Source organism: Odontesthes bonariensis, chromosome 3 (assembly GCF_027942865.1).
Source record: "Odontesthes bonariensis isolate fOdoBon6 chromosome 3, fOdoBon6.hap1, whole genome shotgun sequence".
Taxonomy (NCBI): domain Eukaryota; kingdom Metazoa; phylum Chordata; class Actinopteri; order Atheriniformes; family Atherinopsidae; genus Odontesthes; species Odontesthes bonariensis.
Window position 1 is genome coordinate 14,481,506 of NC_134508.1, and position 22,771 is coordinate 14,504,276.

General features: G+C 44.5%; 1 protein-coding gene across 6 annotated transcripts in view; it reads left to right on the forward strand.

Moving 5' to 3' along the window:
- Positions 1-22,771, forward strand: part of magi1b (membrane associated guanylate kinase, WW and PDZ domain containing 1b) — a 119,660-nt gene that overhangs the window by 91,617 nt on the left and 5,272 nt on the right. For 2 of the 6 annotated variants that reach the window (XM_075460423.1, XM_075460424.1), the window contains exons 13-22: positions 8,637-8,668; positions 9,119-9,163; positions 10,898-11,144; positions 14,796-14,887; positions 15,467-15,659; positions 16,664-17,041; positions 18,566-18,769; positions 21,364-21,457; positions 21,598-21,688; positions 22,426-22,569. In XM_075460423.1, the coding sequence (XP_075316538.1) occupies positions 8,637-8,668; positions 9,119-9,163; positions 10,898-11,144; positions 14,796-14,887; positions 15,467-15,659; positions 16,664-17,041; positions 18,566-18,769; positions 21,364-21,457; positions 21,598-21,688; positions 22,426-22,569 (1,520 nt within the window). The remainder of the gene's footprint in view (positions 1-8,636; positions 8,669-9,118; positions 9,164-10,897; positions 11,145-14,795; positions 14,888-15,466; positions 15,660-16,663; positions 17,042-18,565; positions 18,770-21,363; positions 21,458-21,597; positions 21,689-22,425; positions 22,570-22,771) is intronic. The other 4 variants (XM_075460419.1, XM_075460418.1, XM_075460420.1 and 1 more) reach the window with 4 other exon arrangements.

The window sequence follows — 22,771 nt, forward strand, 5'->3', positions numbered from 1 at the left end:
GTGTCACGTTCTGTGACACTCCCTGATTTATGTGCCCATATGTTGAAGCACGGCAAAACAAAACAAACCTTTGCCATGAATCTGCATGATGCTATTGACAAAAAAATAATAGCCCTCTGCCTTACAGGCTGTTTCCGCTCACAGGGCTCTTTTATTGACATGCATAGTTATTTATTCATGCAAATGGAGTGCGGAGGCACAATAAAAAGAGATTGGGTTGCAAAGTAGGTACGATAGAGGGATAATTACGATTAGCAAGAAAGAAAGGAGCCTCGGAGGAAGCTGAAATAACATTTGAGGACATGGCTGGCACTGGGAAGTAGTGATGAGATGTTTTACAGAGTGGCTTTGACAGGTAAAACATAGCTGTCCTGAAATGGGAAGGAGGCCAGAGAGGGAATGGTAAAAGGGTAAACGGAGAAGTAAAAAAAATGAACAGAAAGATAAACACGGTGTTTCAAGCCAAAGAGGCTGAATATTTCCCCTTTTTGTCAGTTTGTCTCATGCCCACATTTCCACTGTCAGTCAGTCAATGTCCGTTCTTTTGAAATAATGCAGCAGCAAGGCAAGTTTATTTGTTTAGCACAATTCAACAACAAGGTGATTCAAAGTGCTTTACAGAGACATTAGAAGCATAGAGATAAAAAGCAGGTGAATGATTCTGTTCAATGAGCTTTTGTCATGTCACTGTCGTGTAAAAGCACTAAATGTGAACAAAGCAACCGAATGGAGGATAAAAGTGAAATGACTGAATTTCAGTATTTTCCCTTCAATCCCACTCAGACTCACAAACCTCTGGCTTTAGCGGTACAAGTAACTGGGACATTTTCTCCCCAACTTGCTTTGGTGCTTTATTAATTCAAGTAACGGTTTCCCTTTTTTTTTTTTTTTTTTTTCCTCCCGTGTGTTTTTACACAGGTAGATAATCACCTCTACAGGTTTAAGTGCTTAGAACTATCAGGGGAAATTGGTTTGATAAATGACCAGTCCAGCCACAATGCAGTCTGGCACTGAGCCTGTTCATCGTTCTCTCTTTCTCACATCATGTGCTACTCCATCTCACCTTGTACCTCCACGACTTCTTGCGTTCTGTCTCAAAAAAAAAAAAAAAAGACAGAGAGAAGGAGAGAAAAAGCCCATATACTGCCTTCTGTTTGAATTTGTCAGTAACTTCCCTGCATCTCGATAATGCACATAAGCCCATAAAGTGATGCAAACTCATCTCAGTATGGGGCTTAATGGGCTGTCTATGAAACAGAAGGCAGTTTAGCCGGGCTTCTGCAAATGCTGTGACCGGCTTTGATGGCCACAGGCTGACGGATATGTCTGGGAGTGACAGAGCGCTGAGGTTTGAGACGTTATGCTGTGAACGATGATCATGTGTATGGCTTATTTTAATTGGACTAGCCTTATGAAAGGTAATTTGACATTATTCTTTAGCTTAACTTAGACAGAAGTAAATATGAAGCATGTTTGCTCATAATGTGAGTACCAGCTCCTGGTGATGCGCAGCTCGGTGTCGGCAATTAGTGAGTCCAAAAACAGACTGGAATAGTGCACTGTGTGCATTTCTTTACTTATTTGTCTCCTTTATGTTGTCGTTGGGGTTTTCATTAAGAGTAAGTAATCTTGCCCATTTCATTGTTTCCCATTGTTCTATTTTCTAAAAGAGATTTTTTTTTTCTACACGAACCCGTGAGGGCATCATTGAGGAATGGTGTTCTTTATCGAAACTCTGCACCATTTGCGAGCAGCCACTGCAACAGTATAATGTTTACCATTATCATTGATTGCTTTAGATAAGCTGTTTCACACTGGTAGGCAGTGACTGGAGAAACAGTGAAATGTCAGATGGTAAAAAGTTTAAAAACCAAAAACTTTGAGTGAGATGCATGCATCTTTACTTCTTTTGGATAAAAAAAGACTGCAATGATGCCTGGTTATAGATTTGTAAACAAATGTTTTAGATATCATTTTCAGGCCACGTGTCCATGTATACGTATGTAGTTTTTATTAGACCAAAAAGCAGAAAATCCTCATCACTGAACAAGCTGCCAAAAAGTGAGTGTTATGTCATATTAGACTTATATTTCCGGTCAGTTAAACCCTTTTCGGACACGGGACACATAACATTAATGGTTTCTTTAATCCGTTAAGGCGACAGCATCCTGTCCTTCTAACAGAGAGTCGTTCAACATTAATGTTCCTCCCACTTTCACTGAGAGAGCCACAGTACAGCTGTGAGGTTGGTTAATGGCGCTTTACAGGACAACAAACTCTAAAAGTTTATTGCAGCAAATGTCAGTCCGACATATCAGCCTTGAGGGTTGTGGTTGTGTTAAACATGCTGTTTTTTTTCCTTATTCCCCCCAAACTAAAGCATCAGCGGTAACAAGCACCGCTGTCCACCGTTACCATTTCTGCTCACCTGAGTTTGCCGTCATCCCAGCTGTCTCTTTCCTATTGTTTGTCCTGTTATTTTTTTATTTGCTCCAGCAGTACTAACACGTGAAGGTCGGACAGTGCTGGTGTATATTTTGTCAGATCCCCTTTATTTGCAGTCCACACATTATATTAAGGCCAGTTAACCCTAACTGCATGCAGTTCAGACATGTGGACAGAGATCCGTAAATGGTGCCAGGCACCGCTGCCCTTAGGATTTGTTAGACATGATGTAGACTAATGGAAAAGGGCGTATGTTAGAAAAGAATCCAATGGCCTAAACACGCTGTCCCTTATAAGCATTGTTATTCATTTTCTGACGATTAGGTAGCTGATATGTGCTATTAGATATATATTTTGCTAGTTTTACGTATTTCTTTTATGCAAGTACATTAAAGGCAGGAAACAAAGAGCAGTAGCACAGTTATATTTACACCAGTATTGACATAAAGAGTGTGCATCGATGTCTGTTCCTTCCTCCTGCTGGATTTACACACATTTCCCAGCAATCCAGAGTTCTCATGTTACATGGCACATTTTTGTAATTTACATTTCATATGACACACTCACACTTCATCCTGCGCATACTCACGAGAACACCAGCTGAGGTTCTCGTCTCTGTGCTTTAATTATTCTCCTGCTCACACTCTCTTAGCTGCTGTTTCAGTCCACATCACTCCACCAGCATCAGCAAAGCACACTGGCCTCTAATTGGGGTCTTGATGTCAGCTTTACTTAGAAACGCCCACACATCTTTCTCTCTCTGGCACTTTCACTCTTCATCCATCCATCCATCCATCAAGAAGACTTTCCTTCCTTAGGCAACGCTGCTTGTGTATGTATACACGCTTGTATACACACACACACACACACACACACACAGTCAGAGACGCAAACAGTTGTGCAACCAATTATAAATTAGAGACCGAATGACCCCCGTTCATACTTAATTGGTAAATATCCAACCCCCCCATCCATCCATCCATCCCCCTTTTCTGTTTCTAGTCAGTGCCAGTATGTATTCGCACCTCCTCACCCACACGAAGACGGGAGCCAATCCCACGAGGATCAGCGTCTGAAGAAACGCCTTCGTTAAGGAAGGCGGCTGCGATCTTCAGTGTGGCCGCTCATCTGTGTCCTGCTGTGTTTCTCACAGTCTGTGAGCATACGCACAAATGAACTTGTGTGAAAATGCGAGCGTGCGTTTTAACCCTACGCTGGCAACAGTGTGCTGACTTTGGATTCAGTCCCTCATTCATCAGATTTTCTTTTGATGTATTATGTCCCATTTTGGCCCAGTTATATATCTAACATTGTGTTGGGTTACGAGACTTTTTTTGTTTAAACATCCTGACATCTTAAAAAGTCAGGAGGTTTTCCTGTGCGTTTAAACTTTAAACGCACAGGAAAACCTCCTGTTCTAATATGGACTTTCCCTAACTATGCTAAAATGATTTATTACTTCAGTGGGTTCTGTGCTCCATGACACATCATTCTTTCATTTGTCTAATTACACTGCTCTAATGGCTTAATTTTCCCCTGCCCGTCTTCTCATGCACCCACAGGTGCACTGCACATTCACCTAATTCGCATTGGCCCTCGATGTCTTGCTGTTGCAGAGATGCACATTTCTACTCCTTTGTTCTTTTTGAATAGGTGTAAATTTGACAGGGTCCATCGGGACACACACACACACACACACACACACACACACCTGCTGGATAAACCGCTCTGTGAAAACTTGTTTGGGTGTAGAATTTCTAGAACACAGCCACTCAATAGCCCAGCAGCTCAAGCCATTAGTCGGCGATAGAAAAATTGTCTATTTGTCCCAGCGTGGATGTTTTCTGTTTTCTTTATCCTTTTTGTAAGGCCAGACAGGTGTTACAATGAATGCAATGTAATTTGTTCAAGACGGTAGTGAATGCTCGAAGTAGTGTGCTGGAAATGGAAGGATGCATAGCAGCAGGAGATGAGGGAAAAGGGTGGATGGAGAGATGTCAGAGGATAACAGAGATGATGAAAGAGCAGCACAGAAACCCCCATGATGCTCTGCTTCCCCCCTCTCTCCACTTCATGACTCATCAATCAACAGTGGCACATTAGTCCCTGTTGGGCGATCTGGCCTCACACTCCTTTTCTCTCACAGTAAGAGATGGACCTTTTTCTCTCCTCCCACACAGCCAGTTGACGTACAAATGACAGGTCACGGGGCTGAAACGGGCGTCAGAACCTACAGTGTGTCACAGATTTCAACGTTTTTGTTTTTCTCTCACAATAAATGGGAAAACGAAGCTATCGTCAAGACTTTCAATTACTGCATGGCTTCCTGGGAAACTATTTGCAGAGCAGGTTTCGTGGAAAGTTTGTTCCCGTTTTTTTTTTTTAAGTAGATTTATGGGACACTTGTGGATAGATGGGGGCTGAAAGATGTGTTTTCCTTTGTTTTCTTTTTCAGTCAGAAACTTGCAATTTAACGAGGGTGAACACAACAAGTGGATCGTTGCCACATTATATAGCTCTTATTGGCCTAATGTTGGTTGATTAAAGTGCCTCCTGTCAAAAAGCACTCCATAGATCAGTGTACTTTGAGGACTCACAGATAGGCACGAAGACATTTACGTGAACTTGCATAACCCACGTCTACAAATTTGCAGTTACCGGCATGCAACCTCGTAAAACCCGTTAAATGTGGACTGTCTGGTACACACCCATTAGGAGGAGATAAACGCTGATGATGTGCCCCTGCACAGACCAAAGCAGGAAATCAATTCACTGTATGGGCAGGAAGCGTTGTTTTTTTTTTTGTTTTTTTTTTTGCCCACTTCGCACTAAAAATCCTGCTGACTGAATGTTCCAGTGGCACCATAACGAACAGCATTGCAGTCTGGAAAAGTAATGATGTCGGGGGGGGCGGGGGGGCACGATTCACCACTGCTCATTTTTGACTTGCTGGAGGCTTGAACCTGTGAATCACTGCTTGTTGCACGGGGCTAAGGTGAGCAGTATTCTCCCTCAACACCTACCAATCTCCCATGTCATCAGACCTCCATAGCCATTGGGTGACTCGTAAATCTCCACCACTGCAACATCTTTTGTTTCCATGACAATGTTCTGCAGGCGGTCTGCACATGGGTCTCCTTTTGGTGGAAGTGTGTGGAAGTCTGCTTCTTTTAAAAGCCATGGAAGGCAAACACTTTCTGTTTTAGATTCTTTCAGATAAAAACACACTATGGCCTTCCCTGTGGAAAGTGTTACGTTTTAACTATATTTTGTAAAATTCAAGCTCTCTTATTTAGTGGAATTATTGTGTTCCTCTGTTACATAGAATTTTAGTGTTTAGAAAAGCAAATGAAGCTGTACGCCAAAAGGCTGTCACATACAGGCTGCTGATGATCACGCTTGATATAAGCTTGTTACTTATTCACTGTACAGCAGAGAGCAGCTCACCACAACAACTGTTGCTTGGAAACCGTCTGTCAGTCCCCATGGTCACCAGGCACCGTCACCACGGTGACAGATGGACCTGCCTGTTGGAGGCCATCACTCCTAGGCAAAATCTACCAGCGCGAAATCACACACGCGCTCTCTGAATAGACAGCATAATCTGCTTAGTAATGTCTTCCGTTTAGTGACTGCTGTGCTGCCAGGACGGAGCAACACCTCCTGTCTGTTGAGACCATGCAGTTTGTTCAGCAGAGGGTGCATTACCTCGCGTCAAACAGTACCTCGTTCAGCAGAACGATTAATCACTTTTTAATCCGGCACTGGTGTCAATGCAATCATTTGTGTTCTGCCACTTGTATAACTGTCTTATTGCTCATTTTTCCATGAGTCCATGGGGGCACTGTCACCCAGAGTGGCTTTCAAGAAATACATGATATTCTGTTGATGCATCTTAAATCATAAGGATAAAATAAAAATGTAGTCCCCTTTTGGTCAATTATTCCCAGTTAAAGCGTTTTCTGCAGCCCTTTAAGACTTCAAAAGTGAAGGAAAATGAGCCGAAGCCCTGTAGCGGTCCCGGTCCATTACTTCCCAGCTTGAGGTGCTGAGGATTTAGTTGAGCTTTCTAAGTCAGGCTGTCAGAGTGCAGGCCAGATCGACCACCTATCGAAAGCCACTCCTCTTGAATGTAATTAGGAATGGAGGTTGACCCGAACATCCACAATACCCTTTGATCTGAGAGCTTCAAACACATGCTGGGGCTACACCTACACACAAAACCCAGGAGAGCTGCTGCTGCTTACGGCTTTGTGGAGGGAGCCTGCCTCGGTCCATACGCAAACAGTTTCTGTGTATAGTTTTTTTTTTTTTTTTAAATTGCCTAATTGTTGACTTTTACAGATGAACACGTTTATTTTATGGTGATTTGAGCATCTATTTCACATAAAACAATCCTGTATTGGCCCATCTTTGAATAATTTCTCTTCTTTTTGCTGCGGTGTGTCCATTTTCTGTATCACTGTCTGATTGCGAAGGTAGAAGTGAGTGTGCTGAGAGGCAGCGGCAGCAGGTCAGCTGCAGTTGATAGATGAAGGATAATTAAACGCTATCCTGACATCTTGACTGACAGCATCCTCAGCCCAGAGAGAGAATATCTTGGGACTAACAGTGTGATTATGCGTCTTATTTAAGCGATTGCTGCCATTCCCAATTTAATGATTTATATCAATTGATTGGGGGGGTGTTCTTGAAGCCGTCAGTTGCGATCGAACCCAGATGTCTGAGATAAAGAAGACGAGCATGTGTGTGTAAGAGATCTTATCCTCTCAGCTTCCCTAAAGGATTGACACACAACAGTGGCCCATTTTCTTGGAAGAAACGGCCCCGCCTCCTGCTCACTTTTACATCTGTTACACATGTTATCTATCGTATGTCAGAGGCGTGTTTGAGCGATTCATGCTCCACTTCATGCTGCTTTTTAATTGGTATTGTAGCAACTAAAACCTTGGAGTCTTGGATTTCCTCTTAGTCTCAAGCATTCCGTTTCCCGTTCTCATTTCCATTACTTCATGCGTGCGGAGGAAGGGCGGCTCAAGGGAGAGGGAGAGGTCAGACAGGTGCTTGAAGAGCAAATTTTCCTCTTTAAATCCAAGGCTGTCAGGTTTTTTTTCATTTTATCATTCTGTCAGGTCTCCCCCCAAAAAAAATGAATGCGGGTGTGCTTTTCTATGATGGTGATATTTCTACAGTGATTTTTCCTTTTGTTTTTTTTTTCTGTTCACTGCTCAGTCATGCAGTAGCCCTGTCTGTCATACCTCAAGCACACATTGATTTGTGCCGGGAGTACAGCATAAAGCCATCTGACATTTTTCCTCCGTGCGTGCGTGCGTGCAGCTGAATAGATGTTTACCAGCATGTGAGGGTGGGAGAGAGACGGAGAGGAAGGCGGGAGGGGAGGGAGAGTGATGATGCTGAGGGAAGAAACGGGAGCGAGGACAGTGTGCAGTGAGGTGAGAGAGAGGGAGAACGGTGGAGAAAAAAAAGAAAAGGCTCAGGAAAGGGAGAGACCTGGAGGACGCGCCAACTGCCTATAGATGCTGGAGCCTTCGACAGCGGAGCGTGGGGCTCAGCGGACACAGGAAGATGGTCTCAGTAAGGGGGGAACTGACGGTTGCCTATAATTTAATGTTCAGTATCTTGGACTCCTTCTCCATGGGTAATGCTACGGCCAGGAACTCCAAAGCAAAGCTTGCTTTTCCCTCTTTACTCCTCTCTCTTTATTCTCTGGCTTAATGGCTTTCCAGGACTCTGTCCTTCCCTCCTTAACTCACACTTTCCTCCTGCAAACACACACTCACTGTCACGCGTGCGCCGCCAACGTCGGGGTAGCCGGGGTCTACTGAGCTCTGGGTTAGCCCTTAAGGCTGGCCCCGTTCTTTTTGCCGCACCAGTCGAGCGGAATGCTGGCCACGGCAGTGATGCGGATAGATCGCGCTGCCTGCCCCCATTCTCCTCCGCACACACCAGCCGCGACAGGGCAAGCAGGGAGACGAGCAGGGAAAGAGAGGAGAGGCGGGAGTTGAGGGCTAGATGAGAACTATTCTTTTGGGAGTCTGCGTTCTTTTTTTCATTTTTTTTTTTTTTTTTTCATTTGCCCTTTTCTTTTCTTCACCCATTTGTCTGAAAATGGACTACAAACTTCACTGGTAACCCTCTTTTTTTTTCTCTCTCTCTGTCTGGCTTTACAGGAGTGGCACCTACAAAGAAGAGTCCAAAACTGGTAAGTGGATGTTTTCATGTCATCTCCTCCTTTCCACTACTCCACTGTTCTACCTCTGCACGTGTGCATCTTTGTGAAAGATTATTCCGTTCACTTTAGCCGCCTCTCGTCTCCTTCTAGACCCCCCCTCCCCCCCACATCCAATGTGGTGTAACTTGTGCTGATGTTTGTAGACATGGGATGCTGTGCTGTGCGGGGGTGGATCCCTGTAGTTTTACATGAGCCCCGTCCTCCTCCCCCTCTAGCGGGGGATGGGACGAGAGGCTTTGATGCTCCGCGTGAGCTGGGTTTCTAACACGCTGATGATCGCATCACGCTGATGCTAAGTTTGCAGTATGAGAGGTGAATGTGTGACCACAGCAGAGACTGTTTGGTCCTGCAGCGCCTGTACTGAGGGACCCTGTCCACTGTTTGACTGAACGTATATATTTGTCATACTTTGTTTTGCAGGAGAATTTTGAGCTGGCTCCACCGTACAGAGATTACACTAGGAGGGTATGTGATGTTGTTTAGATGGGATGAAAGATTTTTGGGAATGAGCTGCTGTGCTTTTGGTGCTGGGTATATGATGGTGGTGGTGCTCTTATAGAAGATAATAGAGGTGATGGATAAAGTCATGTGCATGATGTTTTATTACAGTTCAGCTGTATGATTTGTTATTGTTAACTGACAAAAAAAAAAGGCTGTGATGCATCAAAGCAGCGAACATGAGTTTGACTTGTTGGTGGCAAAGCCGGACCAAGCTGAGTCTGAGAAAGCAGCAGGGATTTCTTTTCATTTCCCCGCCTCCTCTCTCCTCCCCATCTTCTGTCTACTTAATAAGTTATTGAAGCAGGAGAAGCCAAAGTATTTGACCGGTCCTGGAGCACAGATGGAGAACTCCCTCAATGTGGAAGGTCAAATCTAATGGATCTATCAAGGCACAGAGATTTGTTTTCATTTGAAAGGGAAGTCCGATTGGGCCTGCATGCATTTGGCAGAGAAGAAAAAATGCTTCCCTACCAGCTAATGGCGGCACCATTTTAGTTGAATGAAGAAAAGTAAACAAAAAAAAAATCATTTCTTGGTCAGTGAGAAGCGTCGGTCCTGAGGTCTGACTGTGGCACAGAACAGGAGCTGCATTTCTGTTTATTATGACTCCGTCAATTTGTAGTTCATTCCAGAAGCCATCGAGGTTCCAGCACAGGCAGCTCACACTTAATATTTCCAACAGCATCAAGCTTCTTTCATATCTAACAAGCATGATGAATATAAACATGAATTGCAGAGGTGTAGGAGGCTGATTCAGTGAGTAATGAGTCTGAATTTATTGAAGACATAGCTGCACTTTGAAGGCCAAACACTTTGATATCTCAGAACAGACGAGCCACTCGCCTCCACCCCTTCCCGGTGTATTTTGGTCCACCGCATCCAAAGTAATGTGTGATCATGTGATGTGAAGAGTCTTAACTGCTGTCATTTTCTCTGACTGTCTTAAAATATCATCCACTATCGTGTGCTTTTTCTGTGACCCTTTCACTTTGCTGCTTTCTGTTTGAAATGGTGGTGAAAATTCTGCAGACTAACAGTGAGGATGCGACTGTAACGAAAGACACTGTGACTCTGCTCAAACACCTGAAATCCTTGAGCAGGTGCTTAAGTGCCCATGTTATTGCAGGGCTCGTGGCAATTTATGAGGGCTTTCACATTTTTGCCAGCACTACTAAAGCCCCCCCTCTCCTTTTCAAACCCCACAAGTTCTTTATTCACTGTGAATGTCTTTTCATATGCAGCAGGGAATATAGTTCTTTGTTAATACATTCCACTCTATTAAACAAAAGGAATAGGCAATGTACCCTTGTAAATTGAACTCCATAGTGTTTTCTCCTAAATCCGAATGACTTAATCACAGGAAACCATTGAGGTCTTTTTTTCCGCTCTTCCTTTGTAAGCTAAAATGAAATAAAAGAGCTTGATTATTCTTTGTGCCGATGAAGGTGGCAACATTGCCGTGATAGGCGTTCTCTTAAGATCTACTTTCCCTTACCTAGAGGAGAAGCAATCATGAGTCTTTTTTTTTTCTCCTTTGTATTCATGTCTTCCTGTTTTCTCCTGTCCTCTCTGCTGCTGAGGATGCAGTAACCTTTGGAATGTTTTTGTCTCTCTGTCCATCATCTGACAATTAAACTCTCGTACTCCTTCCAACCTCATCTTAAAAAGTCAAATGGTATTGATTTGCTTCTTCAACAGCAGTTGTCAAGGAAGGACAGTCAGAACAGCTCCCAGCATAGCGTTTCCAGCCATCGGAGCGCCCACACAGACTCGCCGGTGCATCCGTCCCTGGCACCCCCTCTCAGTGAGAGCACCGCTCCCCCGCCCCCCTCGCAGCCATTGCCGGGCCTCCCGTCCCAGGACTCCCAAGCAGAGGGAACCATCCAGAGAAAACCAGACCCCTTTAAGATCTGGGCCCAGTCAAGGAGCATGTATGAAAGTAGGCGTAAGTATATGAATTTTTGGTGGCGGTTGGATGAGGGCTGCATGGGGTGTTGGCTTAGTGGAGATCCTATGGTGTAGTTTCAATAGGGGCTATACATGGAGACACTTTTGGGAAAGTGACGCTGCCTGTAAGTAACTTGTCTATATCTTCAAACAAAAGTAACAATGTTCTGACCCATTTTAATCTCATGTTAGGTTTTAAAAATGTGTTAGCATTTCCAAGGCTGCACAAATGGTCTTTTGCAGATCTGGTCTCTTTTTATACTGTTGAATCACCTCTTTAACAGGTTAATCAGACACAGGATGTTGCAATGTACCATGAAGATAAAATGTATTGGTGCACCTAGAACTTGGCAACTAACAAGTATTGTATGAAGTCATTTCATGTAGAGCTAATTATGAAAGGTGTGAAGAGGTGGAAACAGCAGTCTAATATTAAGCTAGACCGAGCACAAGTAACGTAGCTAAACACACATAAGAAGCATGTGGATACAGTTAGTTTGGCTTCAGTCAGGCGAGCACTTCCCCTTGCCTTCAGTCTGTGTGCTAAGCTCAATGAATTGTATGTTAGCTTTAGCATTACATGTAGAATGCAGACGTGAGGTTAATCTGCTCATCTAACTCTAACCCTTAAAAGTTGCTATTAAAAGTGTCTCGAAGCTGCACAGTTATCTTAGATTTTATGCGGTGGATTTCATGCCTGACCAGCTTAATAAATTATTAAGACAGTGTAAAATATGCCGGGTTTTAAAAGCTTCTATTCAGTGAAAAAGAACATATTTCTCTAAATATTGCTGCCAACAGCAAGATCCACAAAAGTAAATGAGTATTTTGTCTAGGTGACTAGGTTTTTTATTGACTTCACAGGTACTTGGCACAACCCACCGTTCAGCTAATTCCAACAATGACTGACAGATGCCTGCTCACCAGAGTGACAAACCCGTGCTGTGCATTGCAAGCCATCGAAAAATAATAGTTTTCAGAGTGCGGGTTGAGCCTGAAATGATCCGTGCGAAGCAGAAGTCTCCCGCATGTTTTTGGTCCCGTGCTTTAAAAACTAATGATGCCACTTCTGTCCACTTCTCCAAACAGACACCAGCAACACACTAGTTTAGACTTCCCTGAAGAGATATGTGGGGTATAATTAGCGGCAATAGTGGAGTGGATGTCAGTGAATTGCCCACCCCCTTCCTCCCCTTCTCCCTGCGAGTGGATAGCTCCAATTAATGAGAATAACTGTCACAGAGAAAAAGAGAGTTGGACAAAAACACTCATAGATTCCAAATACTGTAATCAGTTTCCCTTGCGACATTGTCTAGGACTTTTTAAAAAAAAATTTCATTTAGAGGCCCATGAAGAGAGCAGTGTTCGTTTTAAAAGGAAAATAAAAAGAAAACATGCATGCACCGCAGTGAGCTCTCGTCCAAAAATCCTTCACTCCGCTCCCCAAAGGACTCGGGCCTTGACTAAGGCAGAGCACATTCTCTGTCCAACATTCACTGTAATGACGAGCTCTGCTAAGATCAAGGTCTTCCAGCAAACCATGTGGTGAATGATTTCCATTTGCAGAAATAATACTCTTAAAAAGTGAGGACAGAAATATTCGGAGTCATTGCCGGACTTTAACCTGTTCTCAGATTAATTTCCTCTCTGTTTGAACCATCCACATTCTTCACTTTCAGTGGTCACTTATAGCTCTGAATGTCTTTTTTTGAAATATCGATCCACTCATCCCGCTGTATGATCTTTTATGGATCTATGCATCGGCGGAGGCAGGGTGTGCAGGTGACTCCTGAGAGTGCAGGAACAGAGTGTGTCGGTTAGCCTTTGACTCTTCCTCGTTCAGTTCCTCCATAGGAACAATAGCCGCATTCGGACAGAGCAGTTCTAAGAACGGTCCTCCTCGAATTCCGTTCTGATAGCTGCCCTTCTCCAGGGGAACTGTTTCAGTTTGCATTCGCAAATGAGTTGGGACCCTGATAGAGACTGATGCGGTGCAGCCGTCTGCAACAGTGACGTGTTACTTTAGCGCCACATTCAACAACAAAACAAAACCTGCGAAAAGTAAGGAGAGGAGAAAAAACACCACAAAGAAGCTAGCTACATGAAACACCTACGTCAGATGTGTTCCTATAGAACCCAGAAAAGACCCAGCCTCGGAGAAGGAGCTAAAATGGTTATAGGAACTGAGGGCGATGGTCCTGAGTTCCTGTATGTGCGAATGCGGGAAAAAAACGGCCCTATTCCTGAAAAGGTTATAGGAACTGCCAAAGGTTCCTACAGTGCGACTGCGGCTTTTGTGATAGATTGGAAGAGATGGCTGCGCTCTGCAGGGACTTTTCACTGTTGACTGAAGGAGCAGATTGGAAACGGGCTTCTTCTGCCGCCTGCCACACTGCAGCCTCTTTGTGGCTTCAGCAGTCTTGGCACCTTCTGCCTGGGCCGAAGAGAGCGGATATCTGCCAGAGAGTTTGCTCAGAGGTGCATGTTTGTCAGCTCGTATAGCACAGCTGCGACCGTACGAATCCATGCGCACGCACAGACGTTTTGTCTGACTGTACTGACGCCCAGTTCCAGACACTATTCCTATTCGTCTTATCCCGGCCTTTATTCAGACTCTAAAAGGAGCCGCTGTGGTTCCCGTTCCTTTAAGTCACACCAGCTCTGCGCAAAATCAGAAAAATCCATTTGAAATCATGCGTTCAGATTCCATCCCAATACTGGAACTTTTCCTCAGAAGGTCGTCATATTAGAAATGTATCCTAAGCTTTTATTTTATACTTTTTTTTAGCGTTGAAGATTTAAACAAAAAAGGGTAAATCCTAAGAGATGCTATTTTAATAGGAAAGAAGCTCATGTGTACAAACACTTAAATACTTGGATGTCTCATCTTTTTTTTTTTTTTTTTTAACTACCAGCCACGAGCTGTCATCTGCTGCTGTGCAATGCCTTTTTAATAGGAAAGCACATTTCTAGTAACTAGCAAACACACAAACTGGGTTCTGTCTCTTGGGGGTCAGAGTGAACCATGTAGCAGCCATACTCTCCTCAACAGTATAGATCCTTTCCCAGCATGCATGAGGGCCTCTGTCAGCTGAGAAAAGCGCCACAGCATAGGCCAGCGTGGAAATGGATGAACTGCACGTCATATTTAAAGAGATAGTATGGTCCATTTTAACTTGTCCACCAAGTACGAATGTCACAGGAAATATATATTTAAAAAAAACTACAACAAAAGGTTTACTATTTCAGGCATCAGACGAGAGCTTTTAGCCAGATTGTTTCTAATTATGTTGAAGCCTGTTTGACCTTTTTACGCTTTGTAATTTGGCTCCAAACCCAAAAATAGAGCCATTGTTATCTTTCTGATTGATCGCTCGTTTGTTCTTTCTTTGTGCCGCTTAATACTGTAATACTGTTTCAGAGTGTGTTTATTTACATTTTGACGTGAGCAAGCTGATTGTTTTACTCCCTGAGAACGGTAGATGGATCTGTTATTGTCACTGGGTTGCCTGCAGGAAACTTGACTGAAAGATTGTAGCAAAATACCTACCAGCTGGGATTGTTCCTGCACTAGTGCAGGCTCAGGGAATTTCCCCCAGGATGGCTGTTGTTATGCAGAATTGTTGATGGTAGTTTGTTGATTACGCAGTTCCAGACTTCCAGGAGCAAGACATTTTCCTGTGGAGGAAGGACACGGGCTTTGGCTTCAGGATCCTTGGAGGAAACGAGCCGGGAGAACCTGTGAGTCTCTCAAACTTTCTTCACAGCTGAAACTTCTCCAGTTTGTTTTTCAGTTTACCAGATTTTTCACGATATATTTGGCTGAAATCTGTCAACTAGAATTGACAAGATCCAGCAACTTGAGTGATGACAGGGGGGCTATATTCGCTGCACAGGCGAGAGCATCTGTACAGTTTTTGGTAGCTCTGACTTTGTGTCTTGGGCAGTTACATAGTTTCTCTTTGATCTAAGAGCATGTCATACAATCACACCATCTTTTTGTTACTGTTTGTTGTTGCTCGCTGGTCTGCACTGCCTCTTTTCCCTCCTCACTTGAGGAAAAACATGATATACTTCAGATCATGGTTTGGATAACAACTGCTATCCAAGCTGCACAGTGGAGAGGCGATTAAAGATGTTGCTGTGACGCTCTATTGCAGCATAAATATAGTTCATGTCTTGTTTATGGCTGCTGTGAAATGTGTATATATTTAATATTTTGCTCGTTTAGCCCACAAAAGGTTTAACACGGATCTGTTTGTGTCCATTTGTGATGTTAACTTGAGGAAGTCTCAGCCAGCTGCTTTGCATGCGTTTCAGATCTACATCGGCCACATAGTGAAGTACGGTGCTGCAGATGAGGATGGACGCCTGCGATCCGGCGACGAGCTGATATGTGTGGATGGCACAGCTGTGGTGGGCAAGTCTCACCAACTGGTGGTGCAACTGATGCAGCAGGCTGCTAAACAAGGTCACGTGAACCTCACTGTGCGACGCAAAACCGGCTACGCAGGTAAGAAGCAAGCTGGTAGAGACAGGGGAGCAGCTTTGTTGGGTGTCCTGTCTGATGTACTTCTTAGAACTACATTTTCTTTGAACTCATTTCTTCAGTTGTCCGTCTGTACAGTTTCAGAACAACAGTACTGTTGTTGCTACAGTACAACAGTTTTCAGTTGCTGAAATACACTGTACTTAGATCACCCAGACCTGCATCTATAGCCATGTTTATTTTAACCACAGTTCCAAAGGAGTCCAGGGTCCGCTCCTCCCTCTTTATTAGTCTGGCTGTGGAAGCGGTCAGCCGCTACCCTAAGCAAACGCCCACGCCCCCTCACCGCCTTCCCACCGCTCATCTCAGCTCCGCTCCGCTCCGCTCCTCAGCAGCCGATAAAGAAAGGCCCATAAACATGATGGAGAGGGTGGTCAACCTTCTGCACAGTGACGGCAGCCAGACATTAATGCATTGCTGTTCCCCATCTGCCTCAGAGCGTAGAGTGTGAAGCGCCCTCGATGCGCAGCTGTACAGGAAATGAATTGTGGAATGAAATGTCCAGATAGAGCAGACAGGCCGTGTCTTCAGTTCATCTTTTGTTCATAATAGATCACAGAGGAGATTCTCGTAGAGGCCTGTCTCCCTTAGCTGTGTAACAGGCTTTATCTCATTACAAAATAAACTAGTTGTAAGAGGTGAAATGTAAGTTTTTATGTTCAGATTGTACAGATGATGCAACATTTAGTTGTTGTCATATCTTAAGTTGTTTTTGTTTTTTTTTTGTTTTTTTGCCTTATCATTTCAACATCGTCTCTTATAACGCAGCGACTGGCCTCGTTTTTATTCCCTCACCGCCTTGTCTTAATTTCCCTTTTGATATTTTTGACTTCTCTTATTCATTCGTTCCCTGTTTGCACTCTGTGTTTCTTCTGTAAATCTTGCTCCTTTGTTGCTACCATTTCCTTTTTAACCCTCCAACTTATATCTGCGACCTTCTCAGTTGATCCTTCTTTTGCCTTTTCTAGTTAAAGCAGAGGGAGATGTGCCTCCATCACCAGCCTCCTCACACCACAGCAGCACGCAGGCGCCCAGCCTGACCGAGGAAATCGGGAAGCGCACGCTACAGGGCAGCCAGAACTCCCTCAACACCGTCAGCTCTGGTAGTGGCTCCACCTCCGGCATTGGCAGCGGCGGCGGCGGAGGGCCTGGGATGGGGGTTAGTGGGAATGCTGTGGTCACTGCTGCAGCTCCCATCACGTCCTCTCAGCCTCCCAACTCCACCTCAATCGCCACCTCCTCTACTTTGCAGCCCTATGACGTAGAGATTCGCCGCGGCGAGAACGAAGGATTCGGTTTTGTCATCGTCTCGTCAGTGTCACGGCCTGAAGCGGGCACCACCTTCGGTAAGAGATGCTTCAGCCTTTTTGATGGAGTGCTTTGTAAGTTCTAAAATATCTTCAGGTGCATTGCTCTTGATGGCACATGTAATCATTATCAGTTCTACTCAGCCAAACCTGACACACACACACACGCACACACACTGTCTTTTTTTCTCATTTCTGGGTACTTTTATCTTTTTTCTTCTTTGTGGGATTTCTTTGTATCATCTATAAAAACCCCAGAGCGCTAAATAGCCTGACATCCAGCACAGATTTTTGGCTATTTACAGTCCTGCTTGTTCAATATCAACAGTCTTCAAATAAGTACTTCTTCTTTCTCATATTCACTCTAGCTTGTCAAACCAAGACAGCGAAAGCCTTTCTTCCCTTGCAGCTGCTGCTACGCTTCCACAAGGCTTTCATAATTGATCACAGGCGAAGTGGGCCTTACGTAAGGCGTTTGTATTATTCAGCTCAACTTAGTGGCTTCAGCCGAGTCAGTTGGCACTTAATGATAATGCAATGCTGCTGTGCAGGATAAATGACAGAAATAATCAGTGTGAATGATTTTTTTTTTTTTTTGAAACAACGCAGCATTGCAGAGATTCACTCAAAATAACTTTGTCTGTTTTCAGTTCATTTTGCATTACTCAGCTGTTATGAGACATCATTGCATCATACGTTCCCAGCATACAGTTGGAACTGTTTTAGAAGTCGAATTGTCTCTGTAAATTTTCTGAATTCATTTTCCACAGACCAGTTGTGGGTTTTCTATGCAGTCTTTGCGCTCTTTGCCCCCACTGCTTCTGCCTGTCTCTTGGCTCTGTGAGGGTGGATGGACTGAAAAGGTCTGAAATCGCTCAGATTCACCGGGTGGCTCCCTTTCATGGGCCACAAACAGAGGAAAGCACAGGCTGGCAGTGAGAAATGTGGCTAAATTCAGTCAAACAGACAGGAGGGGGTTTGGGATTAGTACAAGGTGCACAAGTTGAATGAATGATCATGAAAAGTATAGTATGGAGAGATTGACTGCGCACATCTGCAGACAGAGAGGTACAGATGCTTAGATGTCAGCTCTGATGTACGCTTGACAGTGAAGGTATCTGAGATGCATTGTTGTTACTTTGCTCACTTTTTGAGCACAAGGGGAGTCCTGGAGCAGCTTTAAGCAAATGGAGGGGATGCAGGAATACTCTTGAATATGGACTTGTGTTCAGATTTTCCAGAGGAAAAAGGGATTCACAGGAAAAGTACTGATAACTGCAGTATGGTGGACTCTGATTTCCTTGCAGAGAACATTTGAATTTGCCTCTCTTTGCTGACGCTTGCATATATCCTGCCATATCTTGATCCGCTCTTCTTCTCTCAGTGACTTTAGCTTGGCTGGCTGTTGGCTGCTGGTGAATTAACCCTGTTGATCCTCTTTTCTGCTCCTTTTTTCCCTTTTCCCTTCTTTCTCTTGTTTTTCCAACCACAATCCCTCACAACCCAAAACACGCACTCGCACACACTGAATCGTGCATCCCTACATATCAATGGTGACCAAAGCTGGAAATGCATGTGTGGCCATGCCTCACAAAATAGGGCGCATTATTGAGGGGAGCCCAGCGGACCGCTGTGGGAAGTTGAAGGTCGGCGACCGCATCCTGGCTGTTAATGGATGCTCCATCACCAATAAGTCCCACTCTGACATCGTCAACCTCATCAAGGAGGCCGGGAACACCGTCACTCTACGCATCATTCCTGGAGATGGTGAGTAGAGAACGCCGGCTGAAACGCATGCCAACTTAATTGTCTTCATTATCAGTGGTTTTATTTGTGGTTGGGTTGTGTAAGCTACTGAACCTGTTTGTGTATGACTTGTACATAGTGAATCGTAGATGGTTGTCAGCTCTTAGTTAGTCTGGAAAAGCAGGCAGTTATCCCACCCTGAAAGCCAAAGTCATGGTGTGAACAGGGTCTATATGACTTTTAGTGTGGGATATATTTCACGGCAGATGCCAAATAGCCCTGACCAACAGGGCATTATTCCTTTAAGCTCCTTGCAAAGAATTCATGCAAAGACGAACCAAATAACCGCGCTTAATTGGCTTTGCTTTCTGGCACATTGATGGAGGTCAAACAGCACGACTGCGAGCTGTCGGTGCGACCACAGAGTCGGATTATTTGAGAAGCAGGTCTTATATTTCCTGGTCTGCATAGTTATGATTTATGGCTGTAGTGTTGTATAAAAGCTTTCCGTTTCTTGCCTTGTTTTCAAAGTGTGTGGAACACCCCCGCAGTGCTGAAAGAACTGCTTCTGTGGGAATATTTTGGAATCTTCCCAGTCGGTCCATTTCTGCCTTCAGCACGCCTGCGCTGGACAACACGCCAGAGCAATGTAGTTGTCAGCGTGCATGTGTGTGAAAGGGAGAGAAACAGAGTGCAGAACTTCTCTGTGTATGTGGGCCCGTCTTATCTGTCAGTGGTTTTAAGGAAACTTTGTACGCATCACATGTGGAACTGTGCTGCTGAGAGCGCTCGCATTTTTGTGCTGACAGATCACTCCGGCGTGCTTCACAAATGCCGATTTTAATTGTGAGGAAGGCGATGCGCCCCGTCAACCTGGGGGCAGACGTTGGAGCGGTTTGTCCGCCACTCGTTGCTTTCCAGCTTGTTTCTCATGGATGAAGAGTTTTTTTGTTGTTGTTGTTTTCCTGTTCGTCCAGAGCAGTTGAAGAGAAGAGTGGGCCTAATCGCTCTTGCAACAAGACACACAGAGCAAGGCGGATGGATGTGCTTTATAGGAACGTCCGGGTTTGCGTTCATGCGCACGTGTCAAACAAACAAACAGACTGTCTGACACAGAGACAGAGAGAGTGATACTGAAAGATTCTGCCCCGTCTTTCTCCAAGTATGTTTCTATGCGACTGTTCTCTCGGCACGTCTCGGCACAAGTGGTTGTGAACGGGACGTGTCTAAAGTTTTTGATGTGAATAACTACCGCTGCACAAGCTTCTTCAAGCTGAAGTCACGCCAGCTCACCTTTCCTCTGTGTGGGTGCAGAGATGGAGCTTTGCATTGAGTGGCGCTTCAAACTTCTGCGGTGACAATGGAAATTGGCACACTAAAGCATGCAAGAGTGGCTAATGCCTTCATCAAAGCCTCAGTCTCTACAGCGTGTGGTCACGGTGCAGGTGAACCACACCTCATTATCTCCCATTGTGTAAGAAAGGAGACAAACATGAGGTGAAATCTCTCCTTTTTTATCACAGATTGTTTATTAGATATTGCTCGGTGCAGACCTACTTGTCTGAACTCGTCTTCCTTGTTTTCATTCAAACTGATTCCGTCTTTTTCTTTTTTCTTTTTCCCTCCTTTTGAGATTGTCATTTTGATTGTTCCTCTTCTCCTCCCTTAGTCTGTCCTCGGGGGTCTGGAGGGCATATTGCCAGGGTCGGAGACAAATGACAGATGTAACTCTGGGCTTTCTCTGTCCGCGTTTATAAGCAAGAGGAGATAACGGAGAGAGTGGGGTGAAAGCTGAATGGAAAAAGTGACTGATTGACAGAGGAGGGATAAATGAAGAGAGGCAGCAGAATGGAGGAAGCTGGTTATGCAGATGAGCATGTGCAGGGGCGAGTAGTGTTTATGGGATAGCTGTGTGTCTGCTGAAGGAGGGTTATTTCGCCCACACTCCAACTTGATTAGTGGTCTTTATACTTCAACGGGTATCTGAGGGGTTAAGCCTAAAGGTTCCATGGGGAGCAATGGAGGTGAAGGATGTGAATAGGTAAGAGTGGACCTGACGGGAGAGACATGGCAAGTCTCTGTCTAATGGATAGATGAGCTGTAATTTAATGATTGGGTGCACAATAGCCAAGAACAATTATGTTGTTAAGGTGAAGAAAGGTTTCTTAATGACTGACTGTTTGAGGAAGTCCAGAGGCTGGTGGAAGGGCCAGAGGGGGTCCCTGAGGGGCAGAGAATGTTTGCAGCTGGCATCTGCTGAATCGTTACCAGAGTACAAAGTGTGGAAGATGAAAATGTTTCCTGTGTGAAAAATAGATTTAATTCCATCACACAGCCAAACACCAGAGAGACGTCTTTCATGCAAATTAGAAGTCCTTGAATTGCATTCCTATATGGAGAAAGCAGGAATGTTTTATGTTCACAACAGGCAGAGAGGTTCATGAATAGTCTGACAGACGGAATATGTCTTTAAAAGAAGTTTTTTGTCGTTCTTTTTAATCGGCCAGTTTGATCAAACACTTTTTTTATTTTTTTATTTTTATTATTACATTCAAGTGTTTTTTGCTGAAAGTCGAAACAAACTTGTCTTTTTTCTTTTGTCCCACCCTGCTCAGAGTCATCAAACGCATCTTTGTTGACAAATGCTGAGAAGATTGCCACTATAACCACCACTCACACGCCTCAACAACAGGCTGCACCTGAGGCCAGGTGAGCAGGAAACCCGATACTGTAACACAATAATACGGACTATCGTGAAAAGTCTTTGGAATGTAGAGGGTTTGTGTTGGTTATTGAATGCCTTTATTACATTCCAATGTCAGGCTCATGTTTTTGTCCTTTTTTTTCAGGAGCAACACCAAACCAAAACAGGAATCTTTTGATTTTAAACCCCCACAAGCCCCGCCTCCCCAGCCACCAACTCAGCAAGCTTCACCTCAGGTAACGAAGGGCACTCCATCCGTCCGTCCATCCATTACATTTCATGTCACCATCCAACACTCAGTACTGTTCCCAAAAAGACCCCATTGTCTTTTTAAACCTCCATCCCAGCTGTTTGATGGTCCAAACACCTGTTCCTCCCCTGTCCCTCCATGCATCTACCAATCCACCCACCCAGCCTTCCAAGGACAAACAATGTGTATTTTTATTCATTTCTCTTTACAACCACCTGCTGGTGTTATCTGAGGCTGTGCACTAAGGAAAGCCTGTTTGCTTTCACAGTAGCCCCTCAGTCCATAGTGCTCACCACTGAATTAATCTGTTGTTGTGGAGATGGCTCTGCCAGATAGCATTGATTCCTCAGCAGAGGAGATTAGGAGGGCGTGAAGACAGGAGCTGCAGAGAATGTGTGCGTGTCCTTGTGGTGCCTAGTCTGTCTCTTTCTATCATCTGGAGACCAAGGCATCAATAATTCAGCATCCTTACACCTGAGCATATGCACACACACACATGCACACACAAGGAGAGAGTCTGGCACAAGTAGTAAATGGGTGTGACTTTCCTTGAGGTGGCATTTGTCCTATACCCCTGAAACAGGATACCACTTCAGAGAGTGCGCACACACACACACACACACGCACGCATAGGAAAACTGAATTACAAAAATGACCTTGATGCTAACAGGAATTTGTCTGTCCCTTACCCTCCTCGTGCCCATGTGTGTCTGCCTCTATCAGGATGCTGAGTTCTATTCAGTGGACCTGGAGCGAGATAACAAAGGCTTTGGCTTCAGCCTGCGAGGAGGCAGAGAGTACAACATGGACCTGTACGTACTGAGGCTGGCTGAGGACGGAGCCGCTGTGCGCAATGGAAAGATGAGGGTACGGACACAAAATGGCAAAAGCACCATTTCATTATCGCAAATCATCGGACATTTAAACACACCATAACATAATAATATGTTGCAGCCTGTAGTTATTGGAAACACAAGGGGAGTCCACGATGGACAGATCCCTCTGTGTTGATCCTCTCAGCTTTTGCCCCCATAGCTTCTAAAAAGTTCTTTAAAAAAAAAAAAAAAAA